At 36.2% G+C, this 14,609-nt stretch overlaps 1 protein-coding gene across 1 annotated transcript in view; it reads right to left on the bottom strand.

The window, feature by feature from the left end:
* Positions 1 to 14,609, bottom strand: part of DNAL1 (dynein axonemal light chain 1) — a 52,173-nt gene that overhangs the window by 7,295 nt on the left and 30,269 nt on the right. The window contains exons 5-7 of the mRNA XM_039232322.1: positions 12,389 to 12,444; positions 2,856 to 2,982; positions 1,792 to 1,932 (exon numbers count right to left, since the gene is read on the bottom strand). Of these exons, the coding sequence (XP_039088253.1) occupies positions 1,792 to 1,932; positions 2,856 to 2,982; positions 12,389 to 12,444 (324 nt within the window). The remainder of the gene's footprint in view (positions 1 to 1,791; positions 1,933 to 2,855; positions 2,983 to 12,388; positions 12,445 to 14,609) is intronic.

The raw sequence follows: 14,609 nt of genomic DNA, 5'->3' as shown, positions 1-14,609 counted from the left end.
CTCTCCTAAACAAATAAAATATTTAAAAAAATTAAAAAAAAATAAAATGATGGTTTTATATACATATATATTATGAAATGATTATCACAATGTTAGTTAATACATTGATCAATTCACATATTTACTTCTGTGTGTGTGCGGTGAGAACTTTTAATATCTACTCTATTAGCAACTTTCAAGTTGCTATTAAGACAGCATTGTTAACTATGGTCACATCATATGTTCACTATCTTAATTATGGTGACGGTTTCAGAGGTGTCTATGTATATCAAAACATATCAAATATTTATCACTTTAAATATGTGCAATTAACTGTGTGTCAACTATACTTCAATCAAGCTATTTTTTGGTGTAGAAAAATAGATAGTTACGAGCTTTTTATATCAATAATTCTCAACTGGAGGACAGATGAGCACATACCTTCCAGGGAGGCAATTGGAATCACCTATGAAACTAATTCAAACTATAGAGACCTCTTCACTCTCTCCCCAGAGATTCTCATCTTTTTTTTTTTTTTTAATGCCTTATTTGTTTATTTATTTTTGAGAGCAAGAGGGACAGAGCACAAGTAGGGGAGGGGCAGAGAGGGAGAAGCAGAATCCAAAACAGGCTCCACGCTCTGAGCTGTCACCATAGAACTCAACACCGGGCTCGAACTCACAGACCGTGAGATGACCGGGGCTGAAGTCAGATGCTCAACTGCTTAACCAACTGAGCCACCCAGGTGCCCCTCTCCCCAGAGATTGTAAACTCCATAGGGGTACAGTCCCATTTAAGAATAACCACTGCAGTAAGCTGGGGTGGATAAAAGGGTTGTGTACTGAGGCTTTGAAAGAGTTGGTAAGAGACAAGATGGAGAGACAAAGAATAGGAAGGATAGAATGACAAGGCAGCAGGGGCGGTGAAGAGAGAAGAGAAGGGATGAGGGACAAGGAAGCCTAAACTGCAGACAACTAGGTCGTTTTGTTTTGGATGTGGTTATCAGTTGGAATATGGTGATGAAGACAATGGGGCAAATATGTGTGTGGTACGTGATGATGATAAAGATGATGATCATATAGCTGATTTATTTGTTTCTTCTAAATATTTTCCTTTCCCTCCATTCAGTCAGGTAGCCTACTCACCTCTATGGATCACTGCTTTAGGGGCAATGTGGAAAGCAGGAAAAGATCATCAGACTTACTGGCTTTTGTCTTTGAAAAGCCTATGAAGATCACTGAGAAGACAATTTGTGAGCAGATGCAGAATGATATGGAAAAGAAGGAGGGGGACAGTGATTCTCCTCAGATTAGTTTCTAGTTTTTAGATACAAAAGAACAAGGTTTCTCATAATGACAAAAAGCTACTAAGTGGTAGAACTGGAACTTGAACCTAGTCAGGGATATCTACTGATATTGACACCTATCTTAAATATTGGTTAACTAAAATTAGGTGTGGTGGGAGGGTGTAGAGAGAAAACTACAATTTTGATGCAGTTGTGAAAAAGCAACTGCTTACCATTTAAGTCTAATTATTCTGCAAAATAATACCCTTGTGACTTGAGAACAAGCCCAACTTTCTTAAAAGTTTTTGGTCAAGGGATGATCTACCGGTCTAAGTATCCCAGGAGTTTTTCATCTCACCCTGGCCCAAACTCAAGACTATAGAATCTCCTATGGAATGAAGTGGCTTTGGAGATGAGAGACAAACTGTCTTTATTTTCGGTTGTGCTCCTTTTTATACAATTCCATGTCACAAATTCAATTCTTATGCCTAGAAATCATTGTCCCAAGCTGGCTCAGGGTCACTCACCATCCAGCTTTTTCAGTTTGGGAACTCTCTTGGTTGCTTCTTCAATCCAGTTCCCCTCCACAGAATGTTTCTCTTCCAAGGGATTGCCTACAAACACCAGGTCTTCCAGGCATGGCAGTTCGGCCAGCTTCACAAATTCAGCTTTAAGTACGAAGAATACATTCCATATGAAAATGGCATGCTTTCCTGTTATGATTTTTGGGATTGAGGGGCTGAACTCCAGTATCACTAGCCCTCAGTTTGTGACTATTCAGAACAATTTGTTTAAGATTTCAAAAGAGGTTAGGGAAGTTATCCCATATGAAGTCTTTCTCTGAAGACTACAGGTGGAACAAGAAAAGAAAATGAGATTCTGAATCACAAACTCTCCAGTGATAGGCCTTTTCTACGCTGTACAGTAAGGGTTAAGCCAAAACTCTTTTGTCTCTATCCATTCCCTCATTTTTGACATTTTTTTAAATTAAATAGGCTCCACACCATCTTGAACTCATGAGCCTGAGATCAAGGATCACACACTCTACTGACTGAACCAGAAAGGCACCCTTAACCTGTGACTTCCTAAAGAATTCACACCTCTAGTGAAGAACTCATTACAAAGTTCTATAATTATTAGCTTACTAACTACTCTTTCCTACTAAGCTGTGAATTTCTTGAAGACAGAGACAGTATCCTATTCAATTATGTATCTTAAGACCCTGGCATAGTTCATAACACTTAATAGGACTTTAGTAAATGCTGAATGAATAATGTATTATAAAAAAGCAAAGTAATATAGAAGGCAAAGACATCTTCTACCCAAGATTATTAAATGTAAACTGATTCCTTTCAGCCTCTGGACAATAACTTAAATATTTTCATGATGAATAATAAGACCAGGATCTATTCAATTATAGTCCTTCTAAGTAAATATTTAAATGTAAATTTCAAGCTTTTAGCATAAATATAGGAACTCCTATAGCTATTTCCCTGTGTGCTTAGAAAGAAATGTTCCCATTTGCATCTCGTTTTGTTTATTTTCTATAAATAGGAGGTAGAAGGTTAGCAAAGCGCCAGCTTCAGCTTACCCCAGTCTTTCACCAGGTTATTAGACATGTAGAGAATCTTTAATTTCTTCATTACATGGATCCCTTTCAACTTCTCAATAAAATTGTAGGAGATCCACAGTTCTTCTAATGTGTCCCCTACTGCTTCCTGAAAAAGAAAGCAATTTGGTTTATAAGCTTATTTTTAAACTTTTCCTTCTGTCCCCCTTTCTTATAAACATAGAGACAATGGCCTTCAGAGAGAACTGAAACCTACCTGTTGACTGGCAGGATTGCTGAAGGTTGTGTGGGGTTTTTTTCTCATAAAGAAAGGCAAGTAGAACATTTTCTTCCTCTCTTCAAACTGATCTGAACTAAGAATAGCTACTGAAATTACCAAAAGGGGAAACAATAGCACTACTTTATCACTTTTACTGAATGACATAGATTTCAAATTATGTCCCTATACATTATATGATTTGATCCTTAAAACATTAAAGACTTAATAGGTTTCTATTATAGAGAGATTAAAGGCATTTTCTAAGATCACAGTGCTATCAAATAATAGAGTTAAGTCTAAATTTCAGGGGTTTTGTTTTAATATTTATTATGGAAGCTTTCAAACATAAAAAGTTGAGAGAATATTACAGTGACTATATATCTTCTACCCAGATTCTACCATTAACATTTACTATCCTTTTCCTATCACATATCTGTCCATCTATCCACCTGCTATCTACACATCAATTCCTCTTATTTTTTTTGAAGTATAAAATTCAATTTAAAACTCATAGTCTTGAGGCACCTGGGTGGCTTAGTCAACTAAGTGTCTGATTCTTAATTTCAGCTCAGGTCATGATCTCATGGCTCGTGAGACTGAACTCCACAGTAGGGTTCTGTACTGACAGTGATGGCATGGAGACTACTTGGGATTCTCTCCCCATCTCTCTGCCCCTTCCCCACTTCTGCTTGCGCTAGCATGTGCTCTCTCTCACAAATAAATAAACATTAAAAAAGTGCGCAGTCTTTCTATTACAGTATAAAGCTTACATCATACTGGCTCTTAAATGCTAGATATAATAATCAATGGTGGTACAAACACGATAAACAATAAACTGGCCCTTTGGAGAACTGAACATTGACTAAACAGCTATTTAGCAAACTGGTCTGCTTCTGCATATGAACAAATCACTCCTCCTTCTAGTTTCTTACTCTAAAAGGAGGAGGTTGGCATTTGAGATACCATCTCACACTCATGATAATAGGATGGCTACTATCAAGCAAACAAAAAATAACAAATGTTGGCAAGGATATGAAAAAATTGGAACCCTTGTGCACTAGTGGTGGGGATGTAAAATGGTATAGCTGCTACAGAAAATTGGTGGTTCCTCTAAATATTAAAAATATATGATCTAGCAATCCCACTTCTGGGCATATACCCAAAAGAATTGGAAGCAGAGTTTTGAAGAGATATTTGAATACCCATCTTCACAGCAGCATTATTTACAATTGCCAAAAGGTGGAAACAACTGAAGTGTTCATTGATGGATAAAGATAAACAAAATATGTATATAAATATAATAGAATATTATTCATCCTGAGAAGAGAAAGACATTCTGATAAATGCTACAACATGAATGAACCTTGAGGGCAGTATGCTAAGTGAAATAAGTCAGTCACATGAAGACAAATACCATATGATTCCATTTACATGAGGTACTATGGTAGTCACATTCACAGAGACAGAAAGTAGAATGGTGATGCCAGGGCTGAGGGGAGGGGACCCATTGTTCAATGGATACAGAGGTGCAGTTTTACCAGCTGAAGAGAATTGTGGAGATGGACAGCAGTGATGGTTGTACAATGATACAAATATACTTAATACCAGAGAACTGTACTTAAAAATGGTTACCATGAAAAAAAAAATGGGCACCATGGTAAATTTTATGTTATGTGCATTTTACCACAATGAAAAAAATGAGAAGGTTAGACAAGAAGTTCTCTAAGATCCCTTTCAGCTATTAAAGTTTATGATTCTTTGAGATCAATAAACCATTATGAGTACTAAAAACAACAAAAAAATGTCTGTTCTGTAAACAGTATTACATTGGAGGTTATAGGAGTGGGAAAGGCTTAATGGAATGCTGTAAAACCTCCATTTTGGACCACATAAAACAATGATTATTGTTATTATTGTTTATATAAAGTACTGAATTCAGATATCATAATGTTGCTTAAAAGTCTTTAGGAAGATCTGATTCACAAACAGTTAGGAAATGTTTGTAGGCAATGGAATATGACATGGCAATGAGAAAGAAAGAAATCTGGCCATTCGTAGCAATGTGAATAGAACTGGAGGGTATTATGCAAAGTGAAATAAGTCAGGCAGAGAAAAACAGATACCATATGTTTTCACTCATATGTGGATCTTGAGAAACTTAACAGAAGACCATGGGAAATGGGAATGGAGAAAAGTTACAGAGAGGGAGGGAGGCAAACCATAAGAGACACTTAAATACTGAGAACAAACTAGGGGTGGATGGGGGGTAGGGGAGAGGGGAAAGTGGGTGATGGGCATTGAGGAGGGCACTTGTTGGGATGAGCACTGTGTGTTGTATGGAAACCAATTTGACAATAAACTATATTTTTAAAAAAGTTTGTAGGCAGTTGATTATGAGTATATAAAAACAAATCGTTTTTATATTATAAACAGGAAGTCATTAAAGAGAAATGATCTCATTCATCATAGCAACAAAAACTGTAAATTACCTAGGAATTCATTTTTGTAAAAAGTATACAGGCCTTACAGGAACTGAAACTATAAAATTCTACTGAAAGACATAAAAAATCTGAATAAATCTGCCTGTAAGGGAAGCCTAATTACTATAAGGATATCAATTTTCTCCAAAAATCAATCTATAAATTCAGTGGAATTATAAGACTTCCAATGGAGATTTATTTTTATGAACTTATCAAGTTTCTTTTGAAGAGTGAATGTCCAAGAAAAGCCAAGAAACATTGTGAACAAGAAAAGAGGACTTATGCAAATAGATATCCAAACATATTATAAAGCTAAAGAAAATTAAAGTAGCATTATATTTGGGCTGGAATATACAGGTAAAATAACAAATGGAAACTTGACCATCCAGGAATCCAACCATGCATACACAGACCTTAGTAGGTGGCATTTACAGTGGGAAAGATTTTTCAATATATGGCTAACCATTTGAAGGAAAAAAATAAGGTTTGATGCCTGCCTCATGCAACATATAAAAATAAACTCCAGATGGACTCAAGATAACAACTTTAAATTTTTACATGTAAAAAAACTATAAAAGTACTAGAAGATGATTAATTTTATAATCTAGAAGTAAAGGTGTTCTATAAAAGATACAAAACATAGAAGACATAAAGACTTTGCAAATAAATTTGACACATTTTAAACCTCCTTTTGGGGGTGACTGCGTGGCTTTTGTTGGTTAAGGTTCCAACTTTGGCTCAGGTCAAGATCTCGTGGTTCGTGAGGCCAAGCCCCACATCGGGCTCTGTGTTGATAGCTCAGAGCCTGGAGCTTGCTTCAGATTCTGTGTCTCCCTCTCTCTCTCTGCCCCTTCCCTGCTTGTATTCTGTCTGTCTCTCCTTCAAAAATAAATAAACATTAAAACTTCATTTGGCAACTGTGAATAAAGTAAAAAGACAAGTGACAAATTAAGAAAAAATACATTTAATAATTCTGAAAACTGGGGTACCTGGTTGGCTCAGTCAGCGTAGTGTGCGATACTTGATCTTGGTGTTGTGAATTAGAGCCCCATGGTAGGTGTAGAGATTACTTAAAAATAAAATATTTAAGGGACAAAAATTCTGAAAACTGTTTGCTTTAAATTACTGTGTGGAATCTGCAATCAGATTGCCTAGATTTGACTATCTTGGCTAAGTCTTCCACCCCTTCTCTCATTCCTCCTGCCCTCCTCTCCTCCATCATCCTCTTTTTTGTTTATCTGTTTATCCATAGATGGACATTTGGGTTGCTTCCACTTTTTGGCTGTTGTGAGTAATGCTGCTATAAACGTGGGTAAACAAATATTTTGTTTGTATATTAGGGAGGAATCATTAGTTTGGTTATTTATTTAAAGTAAAGAGTAATATAACAACAACAACAACAACAAAAAACCCAAGGAATACAAACAAGCATAGAAAGAAAAGTCTTTCTCATCCTATACCCCCTCCCTACCCCACATATATAGCTGAATATATGTATATACACAGAAATATATACCTTGCTTTTTTTTTTTTTCACTTAACAACATACCTTGCAAACTATTCCATCCAGCAGGTATAGGTAAGTCCTACCTCATTTTTCCTCTTGATGTATTTTATTAATTTATTTAGCTAGCTAGCTAGCTAGTCAGTCTACAACTGATAGACCCCAAGATTGTTGAAGTTTAAAAAAATTTTTTTACGTTTTATTTATTTTTGAGAGAGAGAGATCACGAGTGGGAGAAGGCCGGGGGCGGGGGGGCTGAAACACAGAATCAGAAGGAGGCTCCAGGCTCTGAGCTGTCAGCACGAAGCCTGATGCGGGGCTCGAACCCACAAGCTGTGAGATCATGACCTGAGCTAAAGTTGGACACTTAACTGACTGAGCCACCAGAAGCCCCAATTTGTTGAAGTTTTTAATACAAGCTTTGTTGCAATGACATATCTGGTCCAACATCTTTGTTCATGTATGTGAGGATGAAAAAGTCCTAGATATAGAATAGTTGGGACAAAATAAATACACATCGAAGACTGTGATAGCAATTGACAAACTGCTGGTCTCAGCAACAGTATTTAAAAGTGCCTGTTCACTATATTTGGGTACTTTAGATAACTACCTAAGCCCAAGTCTCTTTATCCTAAAATGAGGATTTTTTAAAAAATCTTAAAATGAGGACATTATCTACTTGTGAATTTCAAATGAAACAATGCATGTAAAGAGTCTGCTACATAGTTAATAAATGTTAACAGCAATAATAGCAATAATATTCTCAACAATGGGTAATTACTAGGAATATTGAGAGTGCCTAGAATTCAGTAAGAAAAAATAAAGCCAATAGAAAAATGAGTAATAACTATTTGGTCAATTTCCAAAAGAGGAAACATATAACAAATATATAGGAGGACATTCAAGGTCACAACTAACTGGAGAAAACAGGTTAAAACAATACAATACTCCATATTTGCCTATCATATTGGCAAATACTAAAAATATGGATTAGGGCACCTGGGTGGTATATGCAGTTAAGCATCTGACTTTGGCTCAGTTTATGATCTCGTGGTTCAGGGGTTCGAGTCTCACATCGGGCTTAGTGCTGACAGTTCAGAGCCTGGAGCCTGCTTGGGATTCTATGCCTCTGTCTCTCTCTCTCTCTGCCCCTCCCCCACTCACATTCTGATTCTCTCTCTCTCTTTCAAAAATAAACATTAAAAAATTTTTTTTAAATATGGATTAGGGGCGCCTGGGTGGCTCAGTCGGTTAAGAGTCTGACTTCGGCTCAGGTCATGATCCCACGGTTCGTGGGTTGGAGCCCTGCGTCAGGCTCTGTGCTGACAGCTCAGAGCCTGGCGTCTGCTTCAGATTCTGTCTCTCCCTCTCTCTCTGCCCCCTCCCCGCTCCCTGTCTCCCAAAATAAAATAAAAGACATAAAAAAAATTTTTTTAAAATACGGATTACAGGGGCACCTGAGTGCCTTAGTCAGTTGAGCATCCAACTCTTGATTTCAGCTCCGGTCATGATCCTAGGGTTGTGGGATCCAGCCCCATGTTGGGCTCTGCACTAAGCATGGAGCCTGCTTGGGATTCTCTCTCTCCTTCTCTGTCTCCCACTTCCACTCTCCCCCACTCTCTCTCTCTCTCCCCGCCCCCAAAAAAGAAATTTAAAAATATGAATAAAAAATATGGATAATACTCATGGATATTGAGGGTTGAGGGGATAATCCTCATCTATATATCATAGATGGAAGTAGAAAACTGGCATTAGCATTGTGAGAGCAATTTGAGGTACCCATCAAAAATTTAAATGCATACAAATATCCTCAGCATTTCCATTTTTAGCAATCTAGCCTATATCAACATTCAAATAACTGTTGAAGGTTATATGTGTGAAGATGTTCACTGCAACATGATTTGTAATAGCAAAAAAAGATACAGACATACTTTCCTCAAGAAAATAGTCTTAAGTGCTCAGCAGTATAGGAGTAGTTAAACACATTGTTATATAAAAAAGAATGAATTAAATCTGCATGTTTTGACACAGAAGGATATTCCTGATAAGCTACTGAATGAAAAAGCAGAAAAAATATGGCCTGTATATTATCAGTACAAACATATATAACATGTATATACATACATACACATGCACACACAGATATCTATAGGTAAAAAGAGGAAAGACTTTCACAGTGTTGTTCATATATTTATGAATTGCTTGATTTGTTTTTTACAATTAACATATATTACTCTTGGAATTAATAGTTTTTGTAATTAGTAATATATGGAGTCACTCAGTATATATTTACAGAATGCCTACTACATATATCAAGCACTAATGTATATGCTGATGAACAAAACTAAGGTACTCATGAGGATTCGTGTGTGTGTGTGTGTGTGTATGTGACATGACAGAAAGACAGAGACAGAAACAAACAAATGAGAATTTCAGATAGTAATAAGAAAGAAGAAAAAAATTATAAGTGGTAAGAGTTTTTGCCCAGAGGGCTACTTTAGATATATGGTAGCTGGAACACTGTTGTGGAGGTGACATCTAAGCTGAAGTGTGAAGGTTAAGAAGGAGTCAGTAATGTAGAAGTCGTAGGTAAGAAAGTTTTTAAGGCAGAAGAAACAGCAAGTACAAAGGTCTGTCAGGTGGGAATGGACTTGGCATGTTCAAGGAAGAGAAAGACCAATGGTTGGAGATTACCAACTTGGAAGAAGAGTAATATGGAGTGACATCTGAAAGGAAGGCAAAGGCTGGATCTTATACACAAATGGGCTTCTGATGTACGTTTACAGTTTCCCTAAGTAGTTTTAAATAGACCCTTTTCCTTTAATTTAGCACTCCATGTTTCACATATTAGTCATTTGTAACTTACTGAGGTGGCTATTTAAATCATGCTATAAGGCTGGTGTGTCTCGATGAATAAATCAATTAGTATGTGAATCTATCTGAAACCCAGCATCTATATCCCTATGAAGATTTATTTTTCTTTTGTCTATGCAGAAGTAGTGAATGGTCTGGTAAAATGTTTAGTGTATGTATGGTGTACAAACACTCACACACACACACACACACACACACACACACACACCCCATCTGGGGGGAAAAACCTGCTAGGTGTTATTCACAGAAGTCTACAGAAAGTGAGAGATCTAAGCAAGTGATGGTTGAACTAGATAATATCCCTACAAATGCCTTTAATCTTATATTTATAATTTCTTTGTGGTTTCTAGGTATATATTACAATTCATGGAAGATATTATATACTATAGCAATACTTGAGAATCTGGTATTCTATAAAAACCTAGGGGCAAATCAAGCATTTGTCATACTGATCTCCCAAATTTTGGAGCACATTTACTTGCAAACTCTTCCTTTACAGTTAATTCAAGTAATGTTTAGCCTGAAGTATAATAAATTCTGAACTTTTGTACTACAATTTAGTGTTGTACCCGTTATGAATACCGCCTCTATATTTGACATTTTTACCATTTAAGGCGCACAGAATGGAGAGAAGGCAAAATATCTTTAGATTTACCAGTCATTTAGAACATCAGAAACAATGTCATTTTATAGATCTTTAAGGATTTCACTCAATGTATCTAACTAGAAAGCAAATAATTCATCCCCGGTTATTATTTTGAGGGAGAAAACTTCCTATATTTAACTCCAGAATATAATTTCTAAGACTTTCCAAGTAGTTCATAAATTTACTAGTAACATTTGTGTGGGTAAGTAGATAGGGTTCATGATAACTCCAAAATTGCAGCTCTGAACACTGAAAGAGTTCAGGTATTACAGCTGCCTCTGTCATCAGGGAGCGGCCATGTCAGCCTGTGTCGTTTGGGGAGGTTACTGCTGAGAAGCACTGCGTTTTCAACCCCACTGGTTCTTACAAAGCACAAGCTAGGCTTATTGGGGGCAGGAGTGGGAGGGGGGAGAAAGTCAGAGTCATAAAAATGTTGGGAATGTTTATTAATTTATTTAACAATATATACTTAAAAATTATTATTATCTTTTTGGGAACAAATACAAGAGAAAGACATTAACTTTGTCATTCCTGAAACTGCCTAATTTTACAACATTGTTTCATCTCAACTCCTCTGCAAGGAAATTCAAATGGCCAAAAAATATACAAATATAATTCCCTATCAAAAACTTTAAAAAGTTTTAAGTGCCCAAGTTTGATAAGGGGAAATGGGAACCCTCATAACTTACTGGTAGGAATATAAATTGTTACAACTTTCCGAAGGGTAACTTGATAATATGCCACAAAAGCCTTAAAAGAAATTCATACCTTTTGACCCAGCAATTCCATTTCAAGGAATTTATCCAAGGAATTATTCATAGATGTGTGCAATAATATAGCTAAAAGGAGATTCATAATAGCATTGATTATAATAACTCCAAACTGGAAATAAATAATGAGTAATAAGTACCTGATTTAAAAAATTATGGTATATCAGTAAAATAGGGTATTATGCTATCATTAAAAAAAAGAAGTATGGTTGAAAATCATTTTAAAAACTTAAGTTATATCTTCTGATCAAAAACTTCCAGTGGCTTTGCAAGCCATTTGGAAAAAAAAAAATCTAAAATCTTACCATGACCTGTAAGGCTCAATGTAGCCTGGTTCCTGGCTCCCTTTCCAAGATCCCTAGAACTATTCCCTCCCCTCATTCAACTCTTCTGCTCTAACTCAAGCATACCAAGCAGCTTCAGTTTCAGGACATTTGCACTTGTCCCACCTCAGTGTGGAGCACCTGTCCCTTGGTCAGCTCTATAGCTTATATTCTCATTTCCTGTCAATCTACGTTCTTGTATATGCCTTGCTTTTCTTCACTGCATTCATCACCACCTGTATTATACAATGTATTGTATATGTATTATACAAATATTTTCTAGACTGTCTCCCTCTACTATAATGGAAGTTCTAGGAGAGCAAGGACTTCATTTCATATTCTTCTGTATCTCTAAAGCCTAGAATAGTACCTGGCTTAAAGTAGGCATTCAGGAAATATACTGAATGAATTTGTTAAGTGAATGGATGACATGAAAAAAATTATCTTTACATATTAAGTAAAAAAGAGAGCAAAACAATATGTGTAATATGATTTCGTTTTCTACATACCCATCAAAGAATAGAAAAAAAGGCAAGAAGGGTATCAATCAAAATATTAACAATATTTACACTGTCAGTGGCTTATAGTTGCTTTTTGATTTTGTAAAGCTTCTGCAATGGACAAATATTACTTGTATATTAAGGGGAAAGAAGATTGTTTTTTTTTTTTTTTTTTTTAAGAAATAAATAACAACCTACCAGTCCATTTAAGTTCTTTATGTTGTTTCTTCCTAAAGACAATATCCTCAAGTTTTCTGTAGTGGGGAAAAAAAACAATTTTTGTTTAGGAGAATCATATTACAACTGTTGTGAATCTAGTAATATAAACTGTTAATAAGTTTTATATAATATACTTATATAATGAATAAGAAAGTCTGTATTAATAAAGTGATGATCAAGTAGGAAATAACATTGACCTATCATCTAAGGTAAACACTGTAATTTCACATCATGACAATATTAAACTTATAAATGGTTAACTATTTGGAACACATGGTTTTAAATTCCTGGCTAGTGGGGCACGTGAGTGGCTCAGTCAGTTGAGCATCTGACTTTGGCTCAGGTCACGATCTTCTGGTTGGTAAGGTCACACCCCACATTGGGCTCTTTGCTGACAGCTCAGAGCCTGGGGCCTGCTTCAGATTCTATGTCTCTCTCTCTCTCTGCCCCTCCCCCATTCATACTGTCTCTCTCTCAAAAATAAACATTAAAAAAATTAACAAAAAATAATAATAAATAAATTGCTAGCTAGTATAAGTATTACAGAGATAAAATAAGAGCAAAGAAGATTTTAACTTCATCTTTTTTTAAGTTTATTTATTTTGAGAGAGAGAACACAAGTGGGGGAAAACCAGAGAGAGAGGTAGAGAGAATGCCAAGCAGGCTCCACGCTGTCAGCTTAGAGTCTAATGCAAAGCTCAAACTCATGAGCTGTGAGATCACGACCTGACCTGAAATCAAGAGTCTGACTCTTAACCAACTGAGTCACCTGAGGCAACCCAAGAAGCTTTGAATTTAAAATTCTGACGCATATATATTTAAAATCTACTATGGTATGAGGACTCTGCTAGAAAATAAGAACATATTTATGTATAGCACACCTCACTCCAAAAAGGACTAAAAGTACAATCAGTGGTACCTGGGTGGCTCAGTTGGTTAAGCAACTGACTTCAGCTCAGGTCATGATCTTATGGTTCATGTGTTCAAGCCCCGCATTGGGCTTTATGCTGCCAGCACAGAGCCTGCTTTGGATCCTCTGTCCCCTCCTATGTCTTCCCCTCCCCTGCTCACATGCTCTCTCTCTCTCAAAAATAAATATTATTTTTTAAAAAGTGAAATCAAATGAATTAGTATTTTAAAAGTCTTTTGCTTTCAATCTTTTAAAAAATTAGATTGTGATTTGGTTTTAAAAATGCTTATTTGTATTTTTTAAAAGGTTGGTTCTATTTATGCATCTATAGGCTATTTCTAGAAGAAAAAAAGAAAGTAGAAACAGTGGTTACTTTAGGGAACTGAGAGTCTATGGTCAGAGGAAAATTTATTTTCCACTGTAACCTCTTTTGAACTGTTTGCATAAAACCATGTGCATGTATTATTTTTGAAAATTAAAAAAAAGATTCTAGCAAAACACAGGAAACCTCATTTCTGTTCTAAAAAACTGCTGATTGTAGCAACATTGATGGAACTTGAGGGTGTTATGCTGAGCGAAATAAGTCAGGCAGAGAAGGACAGATACCATGTGTTTGCACCTATAGGTGGATTAGGAGGAACTTAATGGAGGACCATGGGGGAGAAGAAGGGGTAAAATAGTTGGGGAGAGGGAGGGAGGCAAACCATGAGAAGCTCTTGAATGTTGAGAACTGAGGGCTGATGATGGTGGGGGAGAGGGGAAGGGGGGTGATGGGCATGGAGGGCACTTGGTGGGATGAGCACTGGGTGTTATATGGAAACCAACTCAACAATAAACTATTTAAGAGAAAAAAACACTGCTGATTACTTATGCATAAGCTATACATTTAGTTTTCACAACTCAACCTTCTGTAACTATGTTGTCCAATATGGTAGTTACTAGCCACGTATGGCTATTTACTTTAAATTAATTAAAATTAAATACAACTTAAAATTCAGTTTCTCAATCACACTAGCCCCATTTCAAGACCTTAACAGTTGTATGTGGCTAGTGGCAACTCTATTGGGACAGTGTAGACAGCTCTATTGGACTGTACTGTTCTGACATCCACAATTCAATGGTTAAGAGCACAAATTCAATGAACTGAGTTCCAATCCCAATTCTCTAAGGAAGCAATCAAACCTCTTTGAATCACAGTTTCATTATATGTAAAATGAGGGAATATAATATCTGACTTGTAAGAATATCAAGATTAAATGAGATAATTGTCTAAAATATTTAGCATAATGC

This window comes from Hyaena hyaena, unplaced genomic scaffold (assembly GCF_003009895.1).
Source record: "Hyaena hyaena isolate Hyena2069 unplaced genomic scaffold, ASM300989v1 scaffold_65, whole genome shotgun sequence".
Classification (NCBI taxonomy): Eukaryota; Metazoa; Chordata; class Mammalia; order Carnivora; family Hyaenidae; genus Hyaena; species Hyaena hyaena.
This window is presented reverse-complemented; position numbering and strand designations above follow the sequence as displayed.